Here is a 21,006-nt window from a genome sequence, read left to right on the forward strand (position 1 = left end):
TGGTTTCCATTCTTTTTTAAGCTTATTGTAGTTTCAGTGTTATCAGAAATATAACAACAACCTAGGAAGAGGAAGTCCTTATTATTACAATATGAAGGGGAAGTTACAGGAACATAAAAATAATCCTGGTTTGACACGTCATTCCAGGAAAATAAGTAGAAGAGAAAAGATAATCAGAACGTGAGACTTCTTGTAGCTAAGTAAATCTAGAGTCCTGATGGTTTTAAGTTTCTTAATGAATAGTTTCTATTTTGAGAAAGTCTTTACCTCAAGAAACAAAATCCTTGATAACTTAGTGATCACCAAGAACCTTCTGAAGCCAACAGGAAGTTTCAAATTTTCACACCACACACATATAAAAACATAAATGTGTATATCCTTGAAAAAGTGACATCCTATGTACATTAATCATTTCTTTCCCCAGGGGTCAATACAGTGTAGTGTTGCTCCTCTGCTTTTCCCTCTAACATTCAGAACACAAGGACATAAATTTACATAGATTTTACTTAACAGATACTCTATATAGTGTACAGTAAAAATGCACACGGTGAAGGAAACTGTCTACTGAAGGATGCACATGTTCCTGGATAGCAACAAGCTACAAAATTATAAAAAAAAATAAGGTCATCTGATCAAAGTCAAGTTATGACTCCCCTTTATTACTAGCATACCCATCCCCCTACCCTACCCCAACCCACCCCATCACCTCACCATCATGGTTTAAACTTAGGAAAAGAATTTCAGATACTTTTTAACCCCTTTGTATTAACTATTAACTAAACTAAAGCATTAAAAAAAAAAGAAAAGAAAAGAAAAAGCTGTAACTGACTCTCCCCCGTAAATCCTTTCATTATTCTCATCAAAATTCTTATTTATCAAGGTGCTGGTTTAAACTTTTTAGTGGGGGTTGACTTTTGGTGGCCTAAAAGAATCACTTATCTCAATAATGGGTAAGTCAGGCCTATTAATAAAAAGGTAGGAGAAAGAAAACGGTAAACAGAAAGGGGCAATAGGTGAAAACATTTTATATTCTGAAAAATGTTAAAAAAAAATGAACCAATGCTCACTAATAAAGGATCAGCAAAGACCGAAGTCCAGGAGAGCTACTATGAGGACAGAAGGAAAACACCATGGAGCTGACTATCGTTACCTTAGAGCGTTCAAGAACACAGAGTTTGTTATGGTTCACACTAAAACAGTACGTACTACTACTGCACACAACCTCCCCCCACCAAAATTTAGATTGGATACGAACTGGGCTCCTCCTCAGTAAAAAATAAAATAAAATAAATTTACTTTTCTTTCAAGACATCTCTTGAAAGCAAAAGGGTATTTTAATTACAAATGTCTCCTATTGTCTGACGACCCATCCGTAATAGGTAAGAGTTAAGAGATTCCAGGCAACTTCGACATTTAATGAAATTTTATCAGCAGATTATAATCCAAAATAAGATTTCTGAACACCCTGTCATTTACATTATAATCCAACACCAATAGCAACAAAAACAGGTGGTGTGGAAAATAAGGCTCTAGAGATTATCCATGTCATTTCTGTGGATCTTCACAACTGTGTAAAAGTCACTAGGCCTTTGGTGCTGTAATATCATGAACAGTTATGAGATGTGTTTAAATAGCAAACTTGCTGTCCTTAAATCTACTGTTTTGAAAAGAAAAATAAAAAAAATTTTTTGGCTCATTGACTTCTTTAAATAAATTTAAAAAGTTGTTCTTCTAAACAATATTCCTAAAAATTATACAGCTTGCTTCAGATTTCATCTTCGCCATGAACGAGACTCATATTCATCTTCATCTTCATCGTCATCATCAGGCAAAAACAAATCTGAGGTTTCTGTTTCCTGAAGAAAGAAAGGGGAAAACCTGCTTAGTGGTACAAGCAAGTTAAATAAAATATGTTTTAGAACAAAGGACAAATAGACTAAATATAAAGCTCACGCAGGATTTACAAATATCTTTCAGAGCAAACAAAAACCCCGAAACATTTTTTTAAATGTACACGGTGGGGCAAGAGTAGATGTACAGTTGTTCATATGAAAAATAATACAATAATTAATAATACAAGAATAAACTGTTTCACGTACTCACAACTGTAAAGCTACTTTGCCCCACCCACCCTGTATTCTCTCCTGCAATCTTTGCTTAGTTTTAATAGGAAAAGATTTTCATTCTAATACCATCAGAAAGAAAAATAATGTATGAACATTTAGTAGGGGTAAAAAATGCCTATAAAATGTTTTTGATAAACTAATTTAATTTTATTCCAATAACTTAAAAATGAGGCAAGTAAATGACCATTCAAACCCCTTAAATCTTTCCTTTAATATCTGATTATGTACGAGGGAGAATATACTAACTTCCCCATGACAATGACATTCCAAATCTTATATAAAAAAGTAAAATGTTACCTGTATTCCCAAAATACCCAGATTTTTTTTTAACACAGGAAATGTTTCCACTTTTGTTACATAAAATTAACCATGTGGCTAAAAGACTCTTGATCAACCATAAATGCTAGATATCTTTTAAACCAAAATTGTGATGAATCAGGAATAATCTGTAATGCTGGCTAGTGTCTATTTTAATAAACTAATGAGAAATATGGGAGTAAGAGAGCAAAATCAATTCTCATATATTTTAAGAGGCTGATTATTTAATACTTATAGTATTTAAGTCCTTGAATTTCCTTGTCTTCCCTTCTATGTATGTCTAACTTTCTTAACACTGTTATTTTAACCAATTATACATAGATGGAAAGAAACTGAAAACTACTACTTACACAACCTGAAAAAATGAAAAGCTAAAACCACCAGCTAAAATTTAACTTGTTCATATAATCCATGCCCTCATTTACCAGAATAAAAATATCCAGAGCCCAAACAAATGCAAATAAGAAACGAACAGTCTCTCCTGCACCAGAAAATAATCACCCAAGAGCTTTTTATATTTCTGTACCAGTTGCTCCTTTAATAAACTTCTAGATGAGTCTTACTAAACTGCATTCATGAAAGAATTCAGTATTTTTTATATCATTTAATGTCAAGAAAAATACAGAACTGGGAAACAATCTACTTCAATGTTTCTTTCTTTTCTTTTCTCAACCAACTGTTAAATTTACCTCCTCCTTAACTTCTTCTTCCTCGGTCTCAGTGGATACAGAAGGCACCTTGGCCTTGTGCCATGATATTTGTAGCCGACGGTCTTTGAATTTTGACCCTTGGTTTGCAGCCTAAAATAGATTTTAGAAAAACAAAAAAGTTTGTACTCACATTTAGTAATTATTCCTTCAAACTGTGTGATACTTAAAAAGAGTAATTGACAGGGAGAAAACTCTGTTAAAGTAGATCTACAAGCAATCTCCACTGTGAGCTAATAAAAACGAAGTCCCTTTTAATTAGTGGACCATATGTTCTGATTTTCCCAGGATAATCCATGATTTATTTCTTTGCTTAGCTTTAATTTTTGTAAACCTACAAAACAAAGTAGGTTTACAATTGTAAATATAATCTGTCTTGGTTGGATGATAAATTACTTAGAGAAGTGATCATAAGGACAACAAATACTGTCAATACAATTATCGGCCTTTGGCTTTGACAATCTACATTATTTAGACTGAAACCTTAAACATTTAAGTAATTATTTTTTTAAAATACATTATTTCTTAAAAATAGTTACTTATTCATCATATGGCATCTCTTATAGCCCCACCTATCTCTTAAAAAGCTATTCCCATTTCCTGTACTGAAATGCCATACAACTACCACGAGAACTCCCCAGCTCACCTACACATTCAACGAATGTTCAACACCTACTATCCTAACTCAAGGTAAACCTGCTCAGCTTTGAATTACTCCTCGGTATTCAATGTATTAACATTTTTTTCCCCTTCCCAGCAAATTTCAATAATAAGAGAAAGTAAAAGTTTAATTTTAAAGACAGAGCAACAGAGACCAAAAAGAATAGTGGTCCAAAGTTTCATCATGAAAGGGAAGCGTGGTCATTCCTACAGCTTTCCTATTCACCGTGCTGGATTGTAGAATACCCCCAAACTCTTCGTTCAGTCCTGAAAAATGTGATAGAAGGGGTTGTTTTAAATTTGGCGTTTCACTCTAGCTTTTCTAAAATAAATGTTGCTAAGCCTCATGAAGCATTTGACAAATGTGTCCACAGAACACTCAAGAGCACTGCATTGTGATAGTGTACATTAGGCCAGACCCACAACCAGTTAGTTACTGTCTGCATAGATACTGGCCTGTGATCTAAGGAAAAATTCCCATTATGCCTATTGGGAGCTGACTGTTTATAATCTGACACCAAACATTTGACTTGTGGGACATACTAAACTGATGTATCAAAACAGCCCTATCCAAATAAACATCTACCACCTCTTAAAAATCGGGTAGTTGCTGAGAGAGTAGACCTTAAAAATTCTCATCACGAGAAATAACGATGTGAGGTGATGGATGTTAACTAAATGTATTTTAGTAATCACTTCACAATTATACATATATCAGATCATTACTTTGTACATTTTAAATACATACAAATTAATAATATGACGATTATATCTCAATAAACCTGAGGAAAAACATGAGGTAATGGGTGTGACAGACAACCGTTGTCCTTACTCTAACCTTTAACAAATGGCCCAACAGTAGACTGTTTCAGTTTGTTTTATTCATTTTTGTATTATTTGAGTTCTTTCCAGGTTTATTGAGGTATCTGAAGTGTACATGACGATGACCTGATGAACTGGGAAAGGGTTCCCCCCATAAAGTTAATTACACATGCATCACCTTGTATATTTACCTGTTTTTTTTAAACTGTTGTTTTTGTGAGAACATTTAAGTTTTCTCTTAACCAATTTCAATTATACGATACAATGTTATTAACTATCACTGTCATGTAATACATTACTTAGAACTTACCTGTTATTTTTTACATTTGTAATCAGAATAATACATAGATTTTTAACCTATATTAACTGTGTGTCCCTCCGAAGAGAGTAAGTAGTCCTGTTCTCCAAAAGGAACTTTATGACATTAAATACACTGCATATACAGAGTGGGCAAAAGTAGATTTACAATTGTAACACAAATAAATAATACAAGAATAAACTGTTTCATGCACCCACAATTGTAAACCTACTTTTTCCCTGCCCTGTATATTAATAAAGAATTAAAAATTTAATTTGTATGCAACCAGAAACTAAAAATATAAAATCCCACTGTGTAATTTATAACAAATTAGTCTAGTAATTACAATAAAGATGTACAGCTGACCCTTGAACAACAATGGGTTTGAAATGCACTGTCCACTTGTACGCAGATTTCAAGGGTCAACTTTATTTTCAATCCATGGCTGGGAATCCAAGCACTCAGAAGGCCTATCTAAATCATATGAGGATTTTTCAACTGTGTGGGCAGTTAGCGCCCTTAACTCTGGTGTTGTTCAAGAGTCAACTGTATTTTAATAATGCCAACTCAGGAACTCTCAACCACTACTGGTGGGAATCTAAACTAATACAATTCATGCAGTTCACTCAACAATTCCACATATATTCAACAGAAATGTATATACATAGGTACTAAAAGATATCTAGAGAAATGTTCACAGCAACACTGTTTATAAAGTAAGATCAGATCTAAAATGGTGGCAGAGTAGGAGGATGTTACATTCACCTCCTCCCAGGACTGAACTGGAATTACAACTAAAATACTGAACAATCAACTGGAATAACCAGCTGATGATGACTAGCTGGAGAGAAGTCTCATAACCAGGAATTTACAGAAGCAGCCACATGGAAGCCGTGAGGAAGGGCACAGACATGAAAAGGGCCGGCCCCACTCCCACGGAAAGCAGCTGAGATTCCAGAGGGATATCTCAGCGGCAAACATCCCCCCTGAGAAGCGTGAGGTCTCAACCCCAAGCTGGCTCGAGAGCCCAGAACACCAGATCTGGGAAGAGGCACCCCCACATAGTATCGGGCTGTGAAAAGCAGCAGGGATTCTAGAAACAAAGGCACCCTCTTAAAGGGCCAACACACAAAATCTCATTGGCAGCCGCTCACCCAGGGCTCTGGTGGAGAGAAACTGGAGCTGACTAGAGTTGCATGAGGACAGACTGGGGTTTGTGGCTCTGGGGAGAGTGCTGAAGGGACAGCCACCAGGATCACTGTGCTTACAGTCCCTCTCTCACACTGCAGACACCACTTTCCTTGGGTGGAGCACTGCCCCCATTCAGCGTCAGCCAGGGGGGATGCAGTAGCCCTATGCTCCCAACTCCCCATTGCCCCACCATGCAGAGTTTGCTACCTACTGATGTGTCAGCTGCTGGGCCGGGCTGTAGAGGTCTGGGCAGACTCCAGAGGTGCCAATGACTGAGGTATGGTTTTGGGGAGGGGACCATTCCCCCCAATTTCCTACAAACCTGACTGACACCCCAACTCCCAGCAGATCCACTAACCATATCCTCTCAACTCCAGGTGGCTCCACCCCGCTGAGACCTGGCTCCTGTGAGAATCTGGGACAGAGCTGCAGGGCTCTAGGATGGGGGCAATTTTTCCTTCACACGCTTGACCTGCGCAGAGCCCTCCCCTCATATAGGCAAAGCTTGGTATGTTTGGGCCTGATCAACGCTGCTGGCCTCACGTGACAACTCCTTGATAGTCCACCCTACCACAAAGATATGTGAGCACCCAGCAGGTGGCACCTAGATTTGGTATACTCTAAGACATTTGAGAAATGGCCTCAGACACAACACTGAAACCGAGTTCAAACCTATATCAATCTGAACATCCATCGCCCCTTCCTGGTGATTCACTGAGAACCTACCTCATGCAACTCAAGTACCACCACAGGCTCTTTCAACGGGTGCTTTGGGACTTTTGCTGACTGCCTCTGGGCCTGGCACTGGTAAAAGCTGGCGCTGGTGTGCAGCTTGGTCCTTCCCACACACACCAGGCCCAGCAGAGGCAGCCACAAACTGTGAATCGGTTTGTAGCTCGAAACTGGTTGCCCAGGGCCAGTCACAAGCAGTGTCTGACATTGGTATGCACCAGAGTTCCTCCCAAGAGGTTCTAGAACCAATACACTTAGTGGCCAGCTTCAGACAACATCAGAGTAAGATCCAATTAGCTTCAAAAGCAGCATTACCTAAAGGTAAAGGCACCAGACCCTGCTAAGGCAAATTCTGCTTCATGTACTCTGCACCTGCAGAGCAGCTCACAGATTGTAGTCAGGGTTGATCCTCACAGTCAGCCGGTCTAAGGGTTGAAACCACACAGGAACGGGCCAAGAGTAGTAAAGACTCAATTACAACAAGAAGGCCTATAGAACCCACACAAGGAACATTCCTGGAGCACCCAGCTCAGGTGATCGAGGAGACTGTGTCATTGGGTCCCACAGGACACCTACTATATAAGGCCACCCTACCAAGACCAGAAGTCATAGCAGATGTAATTAATACATAGCAATAAACACAAAGAGGAAGACGAAATAGGGTGACAAAGAAACATTCCCTAACTTAAAGGACAAATCTCCAGAAAAAGAGCTAAATGAATGGAGGCAAGCAATTTATCAGATACTGAGCTCAAAGAAATAGTTACAAGGGTGCTCAAGGAACCTAATGAGAACAGCAGCAGCATGGAAACAAACAATCAAATAAACATGAAACCCATGGGGGGGGAAACAGTAATATCTGAAATGGAAACAACAATAAAAAGTTTTTTAAATGTATCTGAAATGAGGAATCATCAAGGAAAAAAAAGAGAGGGCCCAAATAAAATCAGAAATGAATGAGGACTGACACTATAGAAATACAAAGGATTGTATGAAAATTGTACAATTATATGCCAAATTACAAATCTGAATGAAACAGATAAATTCCTAGAAACAATCAATCATATAAATCCAAATCAGGAAAAAACAGAAAAACTGAACAGACAGATTACAACTAGTGGAATGAAAGCAGTAATGAAAAAACTCCCAAAAAATAAACGTCCAGGACCAGATGACTTCACAGATGAACTTAACCTAACATTCAGAGAAGAACTAAAACCCATCCTTCTCAAACTATTCCAAAACATTCAAGAGAAGAGACTCCCAAATTTATTTTACAAGGCCAGTATCCCTGATGAACATAGATGCTGATATTCTCAACAAAATATTAGTGAGCCAGATCTAGCACATTAGAAAAACCATATACCATGATCAAGTGATTTACAGGGATGCAAAGCTGGTACAATATCTGTAAATCAATAAGTGTGATATACCACATAAAGAAAATGAAGAATAAAAATCACATGATCATATCAATAGATGCAGAAAAAGCATTTGGTAAAATCCAGCATCCATTTATGATGAAAACCGTCAACAAAGTGGGAACAGAGGGAACATACGTCAATGTAATGAAGGTTATATATGACAAACCCACAACTAACATCATACTCAAGGAGCAAAAATTAAAAGCATTTCCCCTAACATCAGAAACAAGACAGGGATGTCTGCTTTCCCCACTCTTATTCACATAGTACTGGACGTTTTAGCCAAAGTGATCAGATAAGAAGAAGAAATAAAAGGAATTCAAATTGAAAAGGAAAAAGTAAAACTGTCATTATTTGCAAATGACGATACTGTATATAGGGAAGCCTGAAGATTCCACCAAAAAAATTAAAATTGATATGTGAATTTTAGTAATGTAGAAGGATACAAAATAAATATTCTGAAGTCAGCTGCATTTTTATATAGCAATAATGAACTACATGAGAACCTAAGAAAACAATCTCATTTACAACTGCGCCAAAAAATCGAGGAATAAATTTAATTGAGGATGTAAAAGACCTGTTCTTGGGTAATTATAAAACACTGAAGGAAGAAACTAAAGAAGATACAAATAAGTGGAAAAATATACTGTGTTCATGGGGAGGAAGAATAACATCATTAAAAATCCATACTATACTCAAAGTAATCTATAGATCCAGCACAATTCCTATGAAGATACCAATGGCACATTTCACAGAAGTAGAACAAATATTCCAAAAATTTATATGGAACCACAAGAGACCCAGAACAGCCACATCAATCTTGAGAAAGAACAACAAAGTTGGAGGAATCATGCTACCTGATATCAAACTATACTACAAGGCCACAGTAATCAAAACTGCATGGTATCAGCATAAAAACAGACATATAGATGAATGGAACAAAATAGAGGGCCCAGCAATAAACCCATGCCTTTATGACCAATTAACAGTTGATAAAGAAGGCGAGAACAGCTCTGGCTGGTGTGACTTAGTTGGTTAAGCATCATCTTGCAAAGTGAAGAGTCATCATTTTAATTGCCAGTCAGGGCACATGCCTAGGTTATAGGTTCAGTCCCAGGTAGGGGTATGTGCGAGAGGCAACCAACTGATGTTTCTTTCCCTCTTCCTCCCTCCCTCTCTTTCTATGAAATTAATAAATAAAGTTAAAAAAAGAGAAGGCAAGAACATACAATGAGATAAATATAGCCTATTCAGTAAATGGATCTCGGGAAATTGGACAGATACATGCAAAAAAAAGGGAACTAGACCACCTTCTTACACCATATACAAGAATAAACTCAAAATGGATGAAAGACTTAATTGTTAAACTCAAAACCATAAAAATCCTAATAAAAAAGATAGGCAGTAAAATCTCAAACACCTTTCATAGTAGTATATTTTCTGATATATTCTTCAGACAAGGGAAACAAAAGTAAAAATAAACAAATGGAACTACATCAAATTAAAAAGGGTTTTTGCACAGCAAAGGAAACCATCGACAAAATGAGAAGACAACTCACGGAATGGAAGAAAATGTTCACCAAGGACAGATCGGATGAGGGGTTAATATCTAAACTTTATAAGACTTACATAACTCAACACCAATAAAACCCAAACAATCCAATTAAAAAATGGGAAAAGTCCTGAATAGACATTTCTCCAAAGAGGACACAGAGATGGCCAATAGACACATGAAAAGATGTGTAGTGTCACTAATCATTAGAGAAAGGCACATTAAAACCACAATGAGATATCATACCTGTCAGAATGGCTACCATCAATAAATCAACAAACAAGTGTTGGTCTGGATGTGGGGAAAAGAGAACCCTCACGCACTGCTGGTGGGAATATCAGAGAAAGACAAATACCATATGATTTCACTTATATGTGGAATCTAATGAACAAAATAAACTAACAAAATAGAAACAGACTCATAGAGAATGGACTGACAGCTGTCAGAGGGAGGGCAGCTAGGTGAAAAACATGTAGAGATTAAGAAAACAAAAACCCAAAACAAAACCACTCACACACACACATACAACACTGCGGTGATTACCAGAGGGACAAGGAGGTGGGGAGAGGTTTAAGACAGTAAAGGAGAGATAAATGGTGATAGAAGGAGACCTGGGATGGTACACACACAATACAATATACAGATGACTATAGAATTGTACACCTGAAACCTACATAATTTTATGAACCAATGTCATCCCAATAAATTCAATAATACATAAATAAATATGAAAACCCAAATATCTCTCAATAGGAGAAAGGGAAAATCGTTGTATATTTATACAAGTAAAAATTATGCACCAATAAAAATAGCAAACTAGTATTACATGTAACAACATGAATGAATCTCAAAAATATAATCTTAAACAAAAAAATAGGCCTGGCTGGTGTATGTCAGTTAGTTGGGGGTCATCCTGCAAACCAAAGGGTCACAGGTTCAATTCCCAATCAGGGCATATAGCTGGGTTACAGGTTGGGTCCCAATCAGTTGCACAGAAGAGGCAACCGATAGGTGTTTCTCTCTCATATTGATATTTCTCTCCCTTTCTTTCTCCCTCCCTCCCCCTCTCTCTGGTATCAATAAAAGAAAAAAAATTAAATTAAATCAAAAGCAGGCCAAAGGAAAAAACCATGCTGCACAATCCAGTCATGTAAGTTTTTTAAAATAAGCAAAATAATACTATTATCATTTAGAAATACACATTTAGCTGATGAAAGCTCAGTTGTTTATTGTTATTTGTAGTAATCATATAAAGTTCACAGCAAGCACTGAATTAGGAAATACCGAAACATCGTTTCTAGGGAAAATAGAGGGACAGGTTCCTGTAAGCCTCTGCTCAAAACATTTTCCTCAAATGATCAATACGTTAACTTTGCGTTTAAAGATACCTTATTTAATATATACTACTGATTCATTAACATTGCACTCTTGGCCAAAAAAGCAGGATAACTCATGCCTAAGCAAAGATTATCTAACATGTATCCTCACCATTAGGCACTTCTCAGCCTTTTTGAACTTAGGAACACATATAACACTTCAGAGATACAGTTAGGGCTATTTTAAATAGTGAAATCAATAATGAAAAGCACAAAAATGAGATAAACATGGCACTAAGTAGACTGTGAAGAGAGCACATTTACAGTGCAAGAACTTGAAAGCAGGCAGAGTGTTGAGAGTGTTGCCTTATTTGACCTCAGCTGGGAAAGTATGCCCTGACTCAAATTTTTTACAGCACTGCACATGTCTGAAAATACCACAAAGTACTTCAAGTATTGATTTTGAGATTACAAATAAATGTTAATGGATAGCTGAATCTGAAAACAGGGAATCCGCGAATAATGAGGATTAACTATATAAAGAAAGAAAGAAGAGAGTGATTTGGGGGGGGCGCAGGAGTGGGTTTTTGGAGTGTTGAGTGTGTTCTATTTCTTGACTTGAGGGGCAAATCCAGTTAAGACATACGTAACATTGTTCACAATATTAAAAAAAAAAAGAGAGAGAGAATGAGAGAAAAACATCCTAACAAGCCATCAGTAGGCAGTAAATATCAGTAGTTCACAAAATAGGAGCTGTTTTGGGGGAATAAAAGGGAAAATAAATACTTTCTGGAAAGGCGTATCTCACTATTTTTAAAAATGTCGTAAGAAAGGTACCCTTTCTTATCGGCTCTTAAACATTCTTATTAGAGGCCATGATGTTTGTTACTGCTGAAGCCATCCTTACACCATGAAGAGAAAGGCCTAAGAACAAAAGCCAACATCTTACAAGAGCAGAGGAAAAATATGAAAAGAACCCGTGTGGCTGAGTTTCTGAATTATCAATCTTGAAATTCCCTACCCTCAACTCTTTCTAAATAAATAAATAAATAAATAACCCTATTTTGCAAGTGCCCTGTTACTTGCAGCCAAGTGCATCTTGAGAAGCATGTATTACTTTCATAATCAGGAATTAAAATAAATCAAGTTTCACTCTATTATCACTGAATATAACAGCTAAACCACACTACCACAGTTCAAAAGTCTTGTAGTTAAACTGATGCATACTGCTTGAAAAATACCAAAGTACAGGTTAAGTTTTCCAAACATTTAGTATAGCTTTCCCTGTTGAAATTAGATGAACATCTCTTTAAACAGGAGTAAAAAATTCCACCTTAGCTCTTATCCTGCCTGTGACCTTAAGTAAGGCTTTATCACTTAAAATGTTTAACTTCTGACCTAAACTTTAATTATTAAAATATTTAAAGATAATTATTCAGTAAAGTCTTTAATATCCTCAGACTCTGTCAAATGAAAGATACATAAATAAAAATACTTTCATAAAGTTATTTCTAGACTGATTTCAATGTATAAATAAAGTTCTATTTATATATTATATAATGTTTCATATTTTTAAACTTAAATATTTAACATACAAAGTAATACAATAATCAGGGGTCTGCAAACCACAGCCTCCAGGCCAAATGTGGCCTGGCACCTTTTTTTCAATAGCTGTGACCTAAGAATAACTTTTATATTTTTAAAAGAAAAAAAAAGAACAAGAAGGAAAAAGGGAGAGGTGGGAGCAATCTGCTCCTTTACAGAAAAAGTCTGCTGCCCTGGCCAGGTGGCTCAGTTGGTTTGGGCATCATCCTGCACAACCAAAAGTTCATGGTTCGATCCCAAATCAGGGGTTCTAGACTGAAAGTTTGATCCCTGTTTGGGGTGTGTGAAGGATGCAACTAATTGATGTCTCACTCTCACATAGATGTTTCTCTCTCCCCACCCCCCGACCCCCTGCTTTCCGTCTCTCTAAAATCAATAAATGTGTCCTTGGGTGAGGATTTAAAAAAGAAAAAGTCTGCTGACCTCTGATATATTAAAATACTTATATATGATTACATATCTTTTAAGTTGTTATATATAGCTTGCACTGTATATTAAATATTTTATATATTTTAAATTTGTGTACACTTCTATTTTACACATACTTTTATATAGATATCTGGGACCTAAAAGCCCAAGATTAATATATATCCTCAAATTTGGTTTTAAAATATACTGTAAAAATGCTGACACTTCATCTAAAAGTAAATGTGAGGTTAAAAAGTCTGATTTAAAAGGTAATACATGTTCAGTTGGAGAGCTGGGAAAATAAGTGCTTAGAAGGAAAACAAATGTAAAATTAACTTGAATTCTGCCACCCAGAACTAACAATTTAATGTACCTTCATTTTTCGGTTTATGTTTAATCTTGTATCCCACTTTTTTCCCCCTACAGAGAGCAGAAGGGAGGGAGAAAGAGAGGGAGGGAAACACTGATGTGAGAATCACTGATCGGTCGCCTCTCACACGTGCCCTGCCCGACTACCAAACCCGCAACCTAAGCATGTACCCTGACCTGGAACTGAACTGCGACACTTCAGTTCATGGGATGACGCCCAACCAACTGAGCCACACTGCTAGGGAGCATCCCACTTTTTTTTTTTTTAATCAAAAAGTCAACCCCAAGAATTTTCTCATGTCATCTTTCTTTAAAAATGTTTTTTAATAGCAACAATGTACTCGTGAGCATTTAGATTGTTTTTATTTTTCACTAAATATAAAGCATGCTACATTGAGCATACTTACAGATATCGTTTACATACAACCCCAAATTTCCCTTGTGATAAGTTTTTAGAAGTGGATTGCTGGATACAAAAATAAAGTGAAGGACCCCAGAATTAGGTCCTCACTCTTCAGAATATCTTCACCAAAACCCATCCATCATCTCACACACAGATAGGAATCTTCCATGATCCTTTCACAATTACTAAGGACAGTAAAAAGATATTGAAAATATACAGTTTTACCTTATCTTGTATGGAATATAAAAGACTTCAAAGAATACTTATCCTTTAAGCCTGCTACATCTATTTACACTAATGCCTAGGCATATATATTTCTCTATCTCTTTCAAAGAAAGCATACTATACTGGCTAAGTATCTGTTATTAGGGTAAATGTGTTTCTAGTGCTTCAGACTGCCTGATAAGTACTTCATCAAAACAAAACAAACAAACCAAAAAAACACACGAAACCGTCAAAAGCAATGGCAGTGTCTCCTTCTTGGGAGTTTCCTCATCGCCTCCGCTTTGCTCCTTCCCTAAAAGCCTGGCCATGCCTCTCTCCACAAACCAAATGTCGTATTTCAGACTTATCAAATGCAGATATGTAAAAACTGATTGCCCTTAGATGCTATGAAATGATTCTACTTAAGAGAAGGAAAGAGAGCCATATGAGCGTGACTTTTCAGTTAAAACTTAAACATCTATATAGTCTCCAGTGACCCCCAGGACAGAGTATGCAGTTTCCTATGATTACCTACTTTTGGTAACTAGAATTTTCTACAGAAACAAATTTATAAAAATTGTGCTTTACATCACCCAGTATCACCTCGCCAGAACTGAGTCTAAATGCCCAACTTACTTGGCATGGAGGTTTTAATTTTATACACTCAACATGAAAAGACAAAAATTAACATTCACTCAGCTTCCACAGAATATCCTGCCCATGTATAGTGCTCCACTTATTATTACCTTCTTTATTCCTCAAAGAAGTCACTTAAAGCTAATCTCTACTTTACAAAAAGAGAAAACAAGGGGCAGACTAGTCAAAGAACTAGCTTAACAGTGAACAGACCACAGCCCAAAGATTCTAAAATCTGGACACTTTACAACCCACCATTCTCCAATAGTCACGGTGAAACAGGATTACTGGGCACCAAACTAGTAAGAAACTTGAACATACTGTAATTTGCCATGTATAATGTACACTTTCTGCTCAAACTTTTGAGGGAAAAATAAGAATGTGCATTATACATGAGTAGTACTATTTCCCATGTATAATTCGGATTATACATGAGAATTAGTATTAAAACGTCGGTATACATTATGCATGGGAGTGCATTATACATGGCAAAATACAGTAATAAGGCTGAAAATGTTTTCTCTTTAAAAAGTTGTCTGAGCCATTACCAGCGTGGCTCAAGTGACTGGGTGTCATCCCAGCAAAAGGTCGCTGGTTTGATTCCTGGTCAGGTTAACACGCCTGGGTTTTGAATTCAGTCCCCAGTCAGGATGCACATGATAGGAAACCAATCAGTATTTCTTTACTATGTCCACGTTTCTCTCCCCCTCCCCGCATCCATCCCGTCTCTCTAAAAATAAATAAAATCTTAAAAGGTTGTCTGAGAAATAGGGGTCCTGATGCTAACAGCCACCTGTGTCTTGGTTCTATTACTTTAACTGTTAGATCTTCGTTAACTTACACTTAAGCTTCAGATTTTCCACCTGTACACGTGGGATTTCACATGCACTTTATACAGTTTTTTAAGATTAAATGAGATCGTGTATGCAAATGCTCTAGCACAAATAACACTCAGTAAATATTTACTGAATGGATGAGTGGTTGGAAAGAGAATATAGTGTTTATGTGCAAAATCAGACATTTACCTATATTAGATCTGTTTGCATGTTTGTTTAAAGTAAATGTTGCACATATATACTGAACACAATTAAACATGTCTCTTATCCTAACAAATTTTCCCTTTGAATTCTGCCTCCATCCCGGATTATTTTTACTTATTAACTACAAACACCTAGTAAACCATGTAATAACTAAACAAAAATCAAAGATAGCTTTGGAACAACTTGTCACTACAAATGCACTTATGAGGACTATTATAAAATTAAAGAACATGAGTTACTTCTTGACCCTCAAATATATTTAAAAAATTTGCTAATACTCAACCCATATTTTTATAACTTCTTTTCTAACTTATAAAACTTCTGACATTTATACAGGATGCAGCCAGGGAATGGTGGATACAGTGTTTTTAGAGTTAGTATTTGCTACTTTAAAAACTTACTGAGAAATGCTGAAGCAAGTCATCTTTTTCCTCTTCAATGAGTCCCCCAACTGATAGTGTTTTGGGCCGGTGGTCCACCACCATGTGATTTAGTGAGCCCCTTCCTCTTCCTCCACGACCTCGGCCTCTTCCTCGACCTTGGGAGGACATTGTCTTTCCTCGACCCACTGGTAAGATACCTAATCGTGCAGCCTGAACAACAACAATCAAAGGTAAATATACACTGTTAGACTAAACCTTGGGAAATAGAAATAGAGAAAGCTATTTTTTGAGATGTTAAATGTAGTGAGTCAGTAATTCCTCTTAAGTCTCACCTCGACCTGTAACTGACTGAGTTTTTTCCGTAACTCTGTCGTGTCTTCTCCTGAGGACAGCCTCTTGTGAAGGTCCAGCTCAGTATCTAATAGTTCTTTCTGGGCCTTTGGAAAAATTAAAAGTGTATTTTTTAGATTATTTACAAAATCTTACTCAGAGTATTATACCCACAGAATGACACACATTTCTTTTGAAAAAAATGAGAATGAGAGGATAAACGTGGGTATGTTAGAGAAAGTCTCTCTACAGATGTAATACTGACAACGTGTAGAGAGTGCAATGGTATCAGTAAAAACTGCTGAAGATGGTATTACTGCTGAAGATGGCCTAAAATTCAGACCTTGAAAACAGTCATCTAAGATGAGGAAGATGGGAATAATTTTCACATAATAAAACATCATAAATAAAACACAATGGGGTAAAATAAATTATGTAGTAAAAAGTCATTAATAGTACAAACATAACAGTTACATAACTGCTTTCAGATATGAACTGTATAACTATTGCCATTTTTTTTTCTGTGAGACAAATAATCAGTCTTTAGGTACATAACTGTAAGAGATTATTTTTCTCCCATATATATTCTTTTTAATTTTCAAAATGTGCACATGTTCCTCTATAATTGTAAAAAACTTCAATAAAAACTTATTAATTATATTTTTAAAAAGAAATCTTAATAAAACAGTTTACATTCCTATACTGAGAACCACAACTTCAAAAGTAATATTGCACATAAAAATTTTTGTTCTATATATCTGACAAATTTATCATCAGTTTTCAAAGCACTTAAAATTAATCTAAAATCCAACTACAGAGCTGTAGTATAAAGGAACCACTGTGTAAAGCAAATACCTACAATAAGAAAACAAACGGGTATTAACACAATTAGACTTTGATAGATCTCGAACTTTCAATTATTCATTCCAACAGAATGCCACATTTTTGCACATAATAAAGCAAGTGATACTTTTTGATTATTAAAATGAATTGTTTTATTACATTAAAAAATTACAAAAAAACTGCTGAGACAGGAAGTAACTTGTTTGCTCACCATCACTCTAGCAGTTTCATCTTCAGCACAGAAAACCAAAAATTTCAATGAAAAAAACACACCTTTAGTCAAGTAGGGTTTGATCACCTCTTTCAAAGAGAGTACACAGCATTTACAGAAATATTTTAAAACTTGTTCTTATAATCGTCTCCCCATTAGACTATTAGCCACCTAGGGTTCCACTGTACTTTCAAAATGCCAAGCATATAATAGATGTTTGATAACCCTATATTGAATTCAAAATGCAAACATATACCTCCGTTTTGGTCTTTACTTTAGATGGTGTGGAGACTGCAGAAGATGTTTTTAACTCATCTTTCAGTTGTGAAATCTTTTCACCAAGCTCTTTCAAAGTCTTCATTATATTTGCTCTTTCTTCTGGTTTCATGTTTTTGTTTTTTTCTAGCTTGGATATTAGCATCTATAAAGCAAACAGAAAAAAGTAAAACTATGCTTAGTAAAGTTTAAAACAAACAACACTTAAAAGTTTTTAACCACTGGGGGTATCTTTGTAAAATCCATTCTATACATCAATTCCAAAGTGCAAATAATGAGTCTCTGTCTTACCTTCTGGCATTCTATTTGTTTTTCTAATACTTCCTGCCTTTTTTTCCTCATATCTTGTTGTAGCTTCATTGCTTCCTATATGAACAGGTAAAAAAAAAAAAAATAGTAATGGATTAACAAAATTTGCTAACCCATTTCTTCTGGGCCATCCCTATAATAGGATATTCCTCCTCATTAATCAAAAAATATCGGAAACCAGAAATAAAACCTTTAAATATATTTTCCCAACACTTCCAATATAAAAGAGTTACTTTTATAACTGTACTTTAAAAAGTATTTAAAATGCTGAACACTAGCTGTATCTGTGAGGTTTATTCAGTTGAATGACTTCAATGTTATCTCTTAGGAAAAACAAGACCTGGTCTCACTTGCCCATGTAATTAACCAAATCCTTATTTTTGAAGTTTAAAAATATGAGATGAGCTACAGGTTAAAAACAACAGCAAAATCTATGGTTTTTGCCAGGAAAAAACTGCCTCCCACCCCTCTGTTGATTAAATCTCAAATTATACTGAAATAATATATTTTATTTGAAAAACTCTAAAGTTAAATCGAAAATAATATGAAACTTAGAATTGAGTCATGAATACAAACTACATAAAGGTTATATATATATATATATATATTTCTTAAGGTTTTATTTACTTTTAGAGAGAAGAGAAGGAAGAAAGAGAGGGAAAGAGACATCATTGTGATTGATATATGTTGAATAGTTGCCTCTTGCACTACCCCCACCGGGGACCTGGCCTGCAAGCCAGGCATGTGCCATGACTGGGAATCAAACCAGTAACCTTTTGGTTTCCAGACCAGTGCTCAATCCACTGAGCCACACCAGCCAGGGCATAAAGATCACATTTTATGTGAAACATTATCTAACTTACAAAGCCAGAAAGAAAAAAAGGCAATAAATAATGAAATAAAATGTCTGCTTCTATCCCTTGGAGAATGAAAAAACATCACAGCTTAGTTTTTCACTTTTATACACAAAAGTCTTTCATTGTGCTTGATATAGCCACCAAAAAGTAATTATAAAACATTTTTGTTTGCCTTTTGTTCAAATGGACATTGCATCTAGCAGCAGCTAAATAAACATGATGATGGAGTTCCATAACATCAACTGTCAAAGGTTATTAACATAATCACTTAAGAATACACTGGGTCCCTTTCCTCTTTAAGGAAAAAAGAATCAAAGCTGTTACCTGCTTCTTTTTAAGAACTTCTTGAACATCATGAGATTTAGACCCCGGACAAAGCTTTGAAGGAGTCTTTAAGTTTGAGGAGCTGTAAATCATTTTTGGATGGCCTGAAGATGAAAATATCTGCAAAACACAAATATGATAAAATTAAATCTTAGACATGCTTCAAAGTCATTTCTAATAAAGACTGCATTTACTTCTCTTTTTTGCAGTTTAATTTATACTTTACATTGAAAAACTACATTTATAAAACTAGTTCTTTATACTTAATTCAATTGGCACTCAAATACTAAAAGAAAAATTAATTTTTAGCAATAATGTTGTTTCTGAATGCAATCACATATTTTTCTTCTCTTTTTCAATTGTGATAAAAACAACAAGAAGCTGTGACATCTAGGAGCTGGCCTGCCACTCACAGCTAGGTCCTCCTATTAAACATAAACAGTTTGACAGAGTATCAACCTCAGACAAGGTCACTCTGTGACCATGATGGACCATGACAATAACAAGATCACTCCATAACCATAACAGAACACAGAAAGAAACATGAATGTTATCCAAACCGTAACAGTGACTAAACACCTCTCTCCTGGCTAAGAGAAATGACCACAGCTTTTTTACCAATTACATTTTAGCTTCATAAAATCTTCCCTCCTTCTAGCTAGACTTATTAAGCTATCTGATCAAAGATTTACTCCTGTTTTCTTAAATCCTGACCCAAATCATGTAACATAGAATAAACCTAAAATAAGTTCTTTAAAAAATACATATTTATTCATTTTTACAGAGAGGGGAAGGCAGGGAGAAAGAGTGGAAGAGGAAAATTGATCGGTTGCCTCTCGCGGGACTGGGCCCACAACCCATGCATGTGCCCTGACCAGGAATTGAACCAGCAACCTTTCACTTTGCAAGACGACATCCAATCCACTTAGCCACACTGGTCAGGACTAAAATAAGTCCTTTTTAACACCTTTTAGCGAAAGTGCCCTGTGGTTTCATTGTGTACTTTTTCTTGCTGAATAAACTCAACCTGTTCTACTACAGGTGTGTTCCTGGTGGTCTTTGGCTGAAGGGTACCACAATGTGAAATGCCAAATAAGAACTCATGTTTCTAATAACTGCAATCCTAAGGATTAAGGTACTTGGTAATCATAATCTTATTATATTTAATCAAATGCTTTATGAGAGCTCACAGATCTGACTTTGCAAGCAAAGTGGCAGCCACCTTTACAGTGCCAGTTTTGGTATTTAGATTCCTTTTCTCTTCTGAACAGATGACCCTCCAGTTAAACTTCCCTTCGTTAAGGCACAGCAGAGCTAGCTAGCTACCAAGTTACACTACATTCTCTCTGGTTCAAGTCTTTGCTAACACAGCCTGCTCTGTATTTTTAAATTAACTATGAATACAAGATGTAAGGGACACAGGATATAATAAGAAATTCATCGAAAACTCAACCATGTAAATACTATATCCAAATACAAAACTACTCTCAATCATGCAATACTTAATTATCTTCAAAACTGAGCTACTTTAACTACACAGGAAAGTCATTACAAATCCTGCACAGCTAATGTTCATGTTACTATTATTATTTATTAACACAAAAATGATAGCCCTGGCCAGCTAGCTCTAAATTAAATTTATATGAATTTTTTGGGTTTTTT

The 21,006-nt window shown here is 35.9% G+C and overlaps 1 protein-coding gene across 4 annotated transcripts in view; it reads right to left on the bottom strand.

The window, feature by feature from the left end:
* Positions 1–761: 761 nt before the first annotated feature.
* Positions 762–21,006, bottom strand: part of RBM27 (RNA binding motif protein 27) — a 61,999-nt gene continuing 41,754 nt past the window's right edge. For all 4 annotated transcript variants that reach the window (XM_054568234.1, XM_054568232.1, XM_054568233.1 and 1 more), the window contains 7 exons: positions 19,345–19,464; positions 18,146–18,220; positions 17,835–17,999; positions 16,527–16,631; positions 16,213–16,404; positions 3,134–3,244; positions 762–1,856 (listed from right to left, as the gene is read on the bottom strand). In XM_054568234.1, the coding sequence (XP_054424209.1) occupies positions 1,773–1,856; positions 3,134–3,244; positions 16,213–16,404; positions 16,527–16,631; positions 17,835–17,999; positions 18,146–18,220; positions 19,345–19,464 (852 nt within the window). In that variant the 3' untranslated portion in view covers positions 762–1,772. The remainder of the gene's footprint in view (positions 1,857–3,133; positions 3,245–16,212; positions 16,405–16,526; positions 16,632–17,834; positions 18,000–18,145; positions 18,221–19,344; positions 19,465–21,006) is intronic.

The sequence above is a fragment of the Pteronotus mesoamericanus genome, unplaced genomic scaffold (assembly GCF_021234165.1).
Source record: "Pteronotus mesoamericanus isolate MK-2021 breed Mesoamerican mustached bat unplaced genomic scaffold, CSHL_Meso_final contig_2, whole genome shotgun sequence".
NCBI lineage: Eukaryota > Metazoa > Chordata > Mammalia > Chiroptera > Mormoopidae > Pteronotus > Pteronotus mesoamericanus.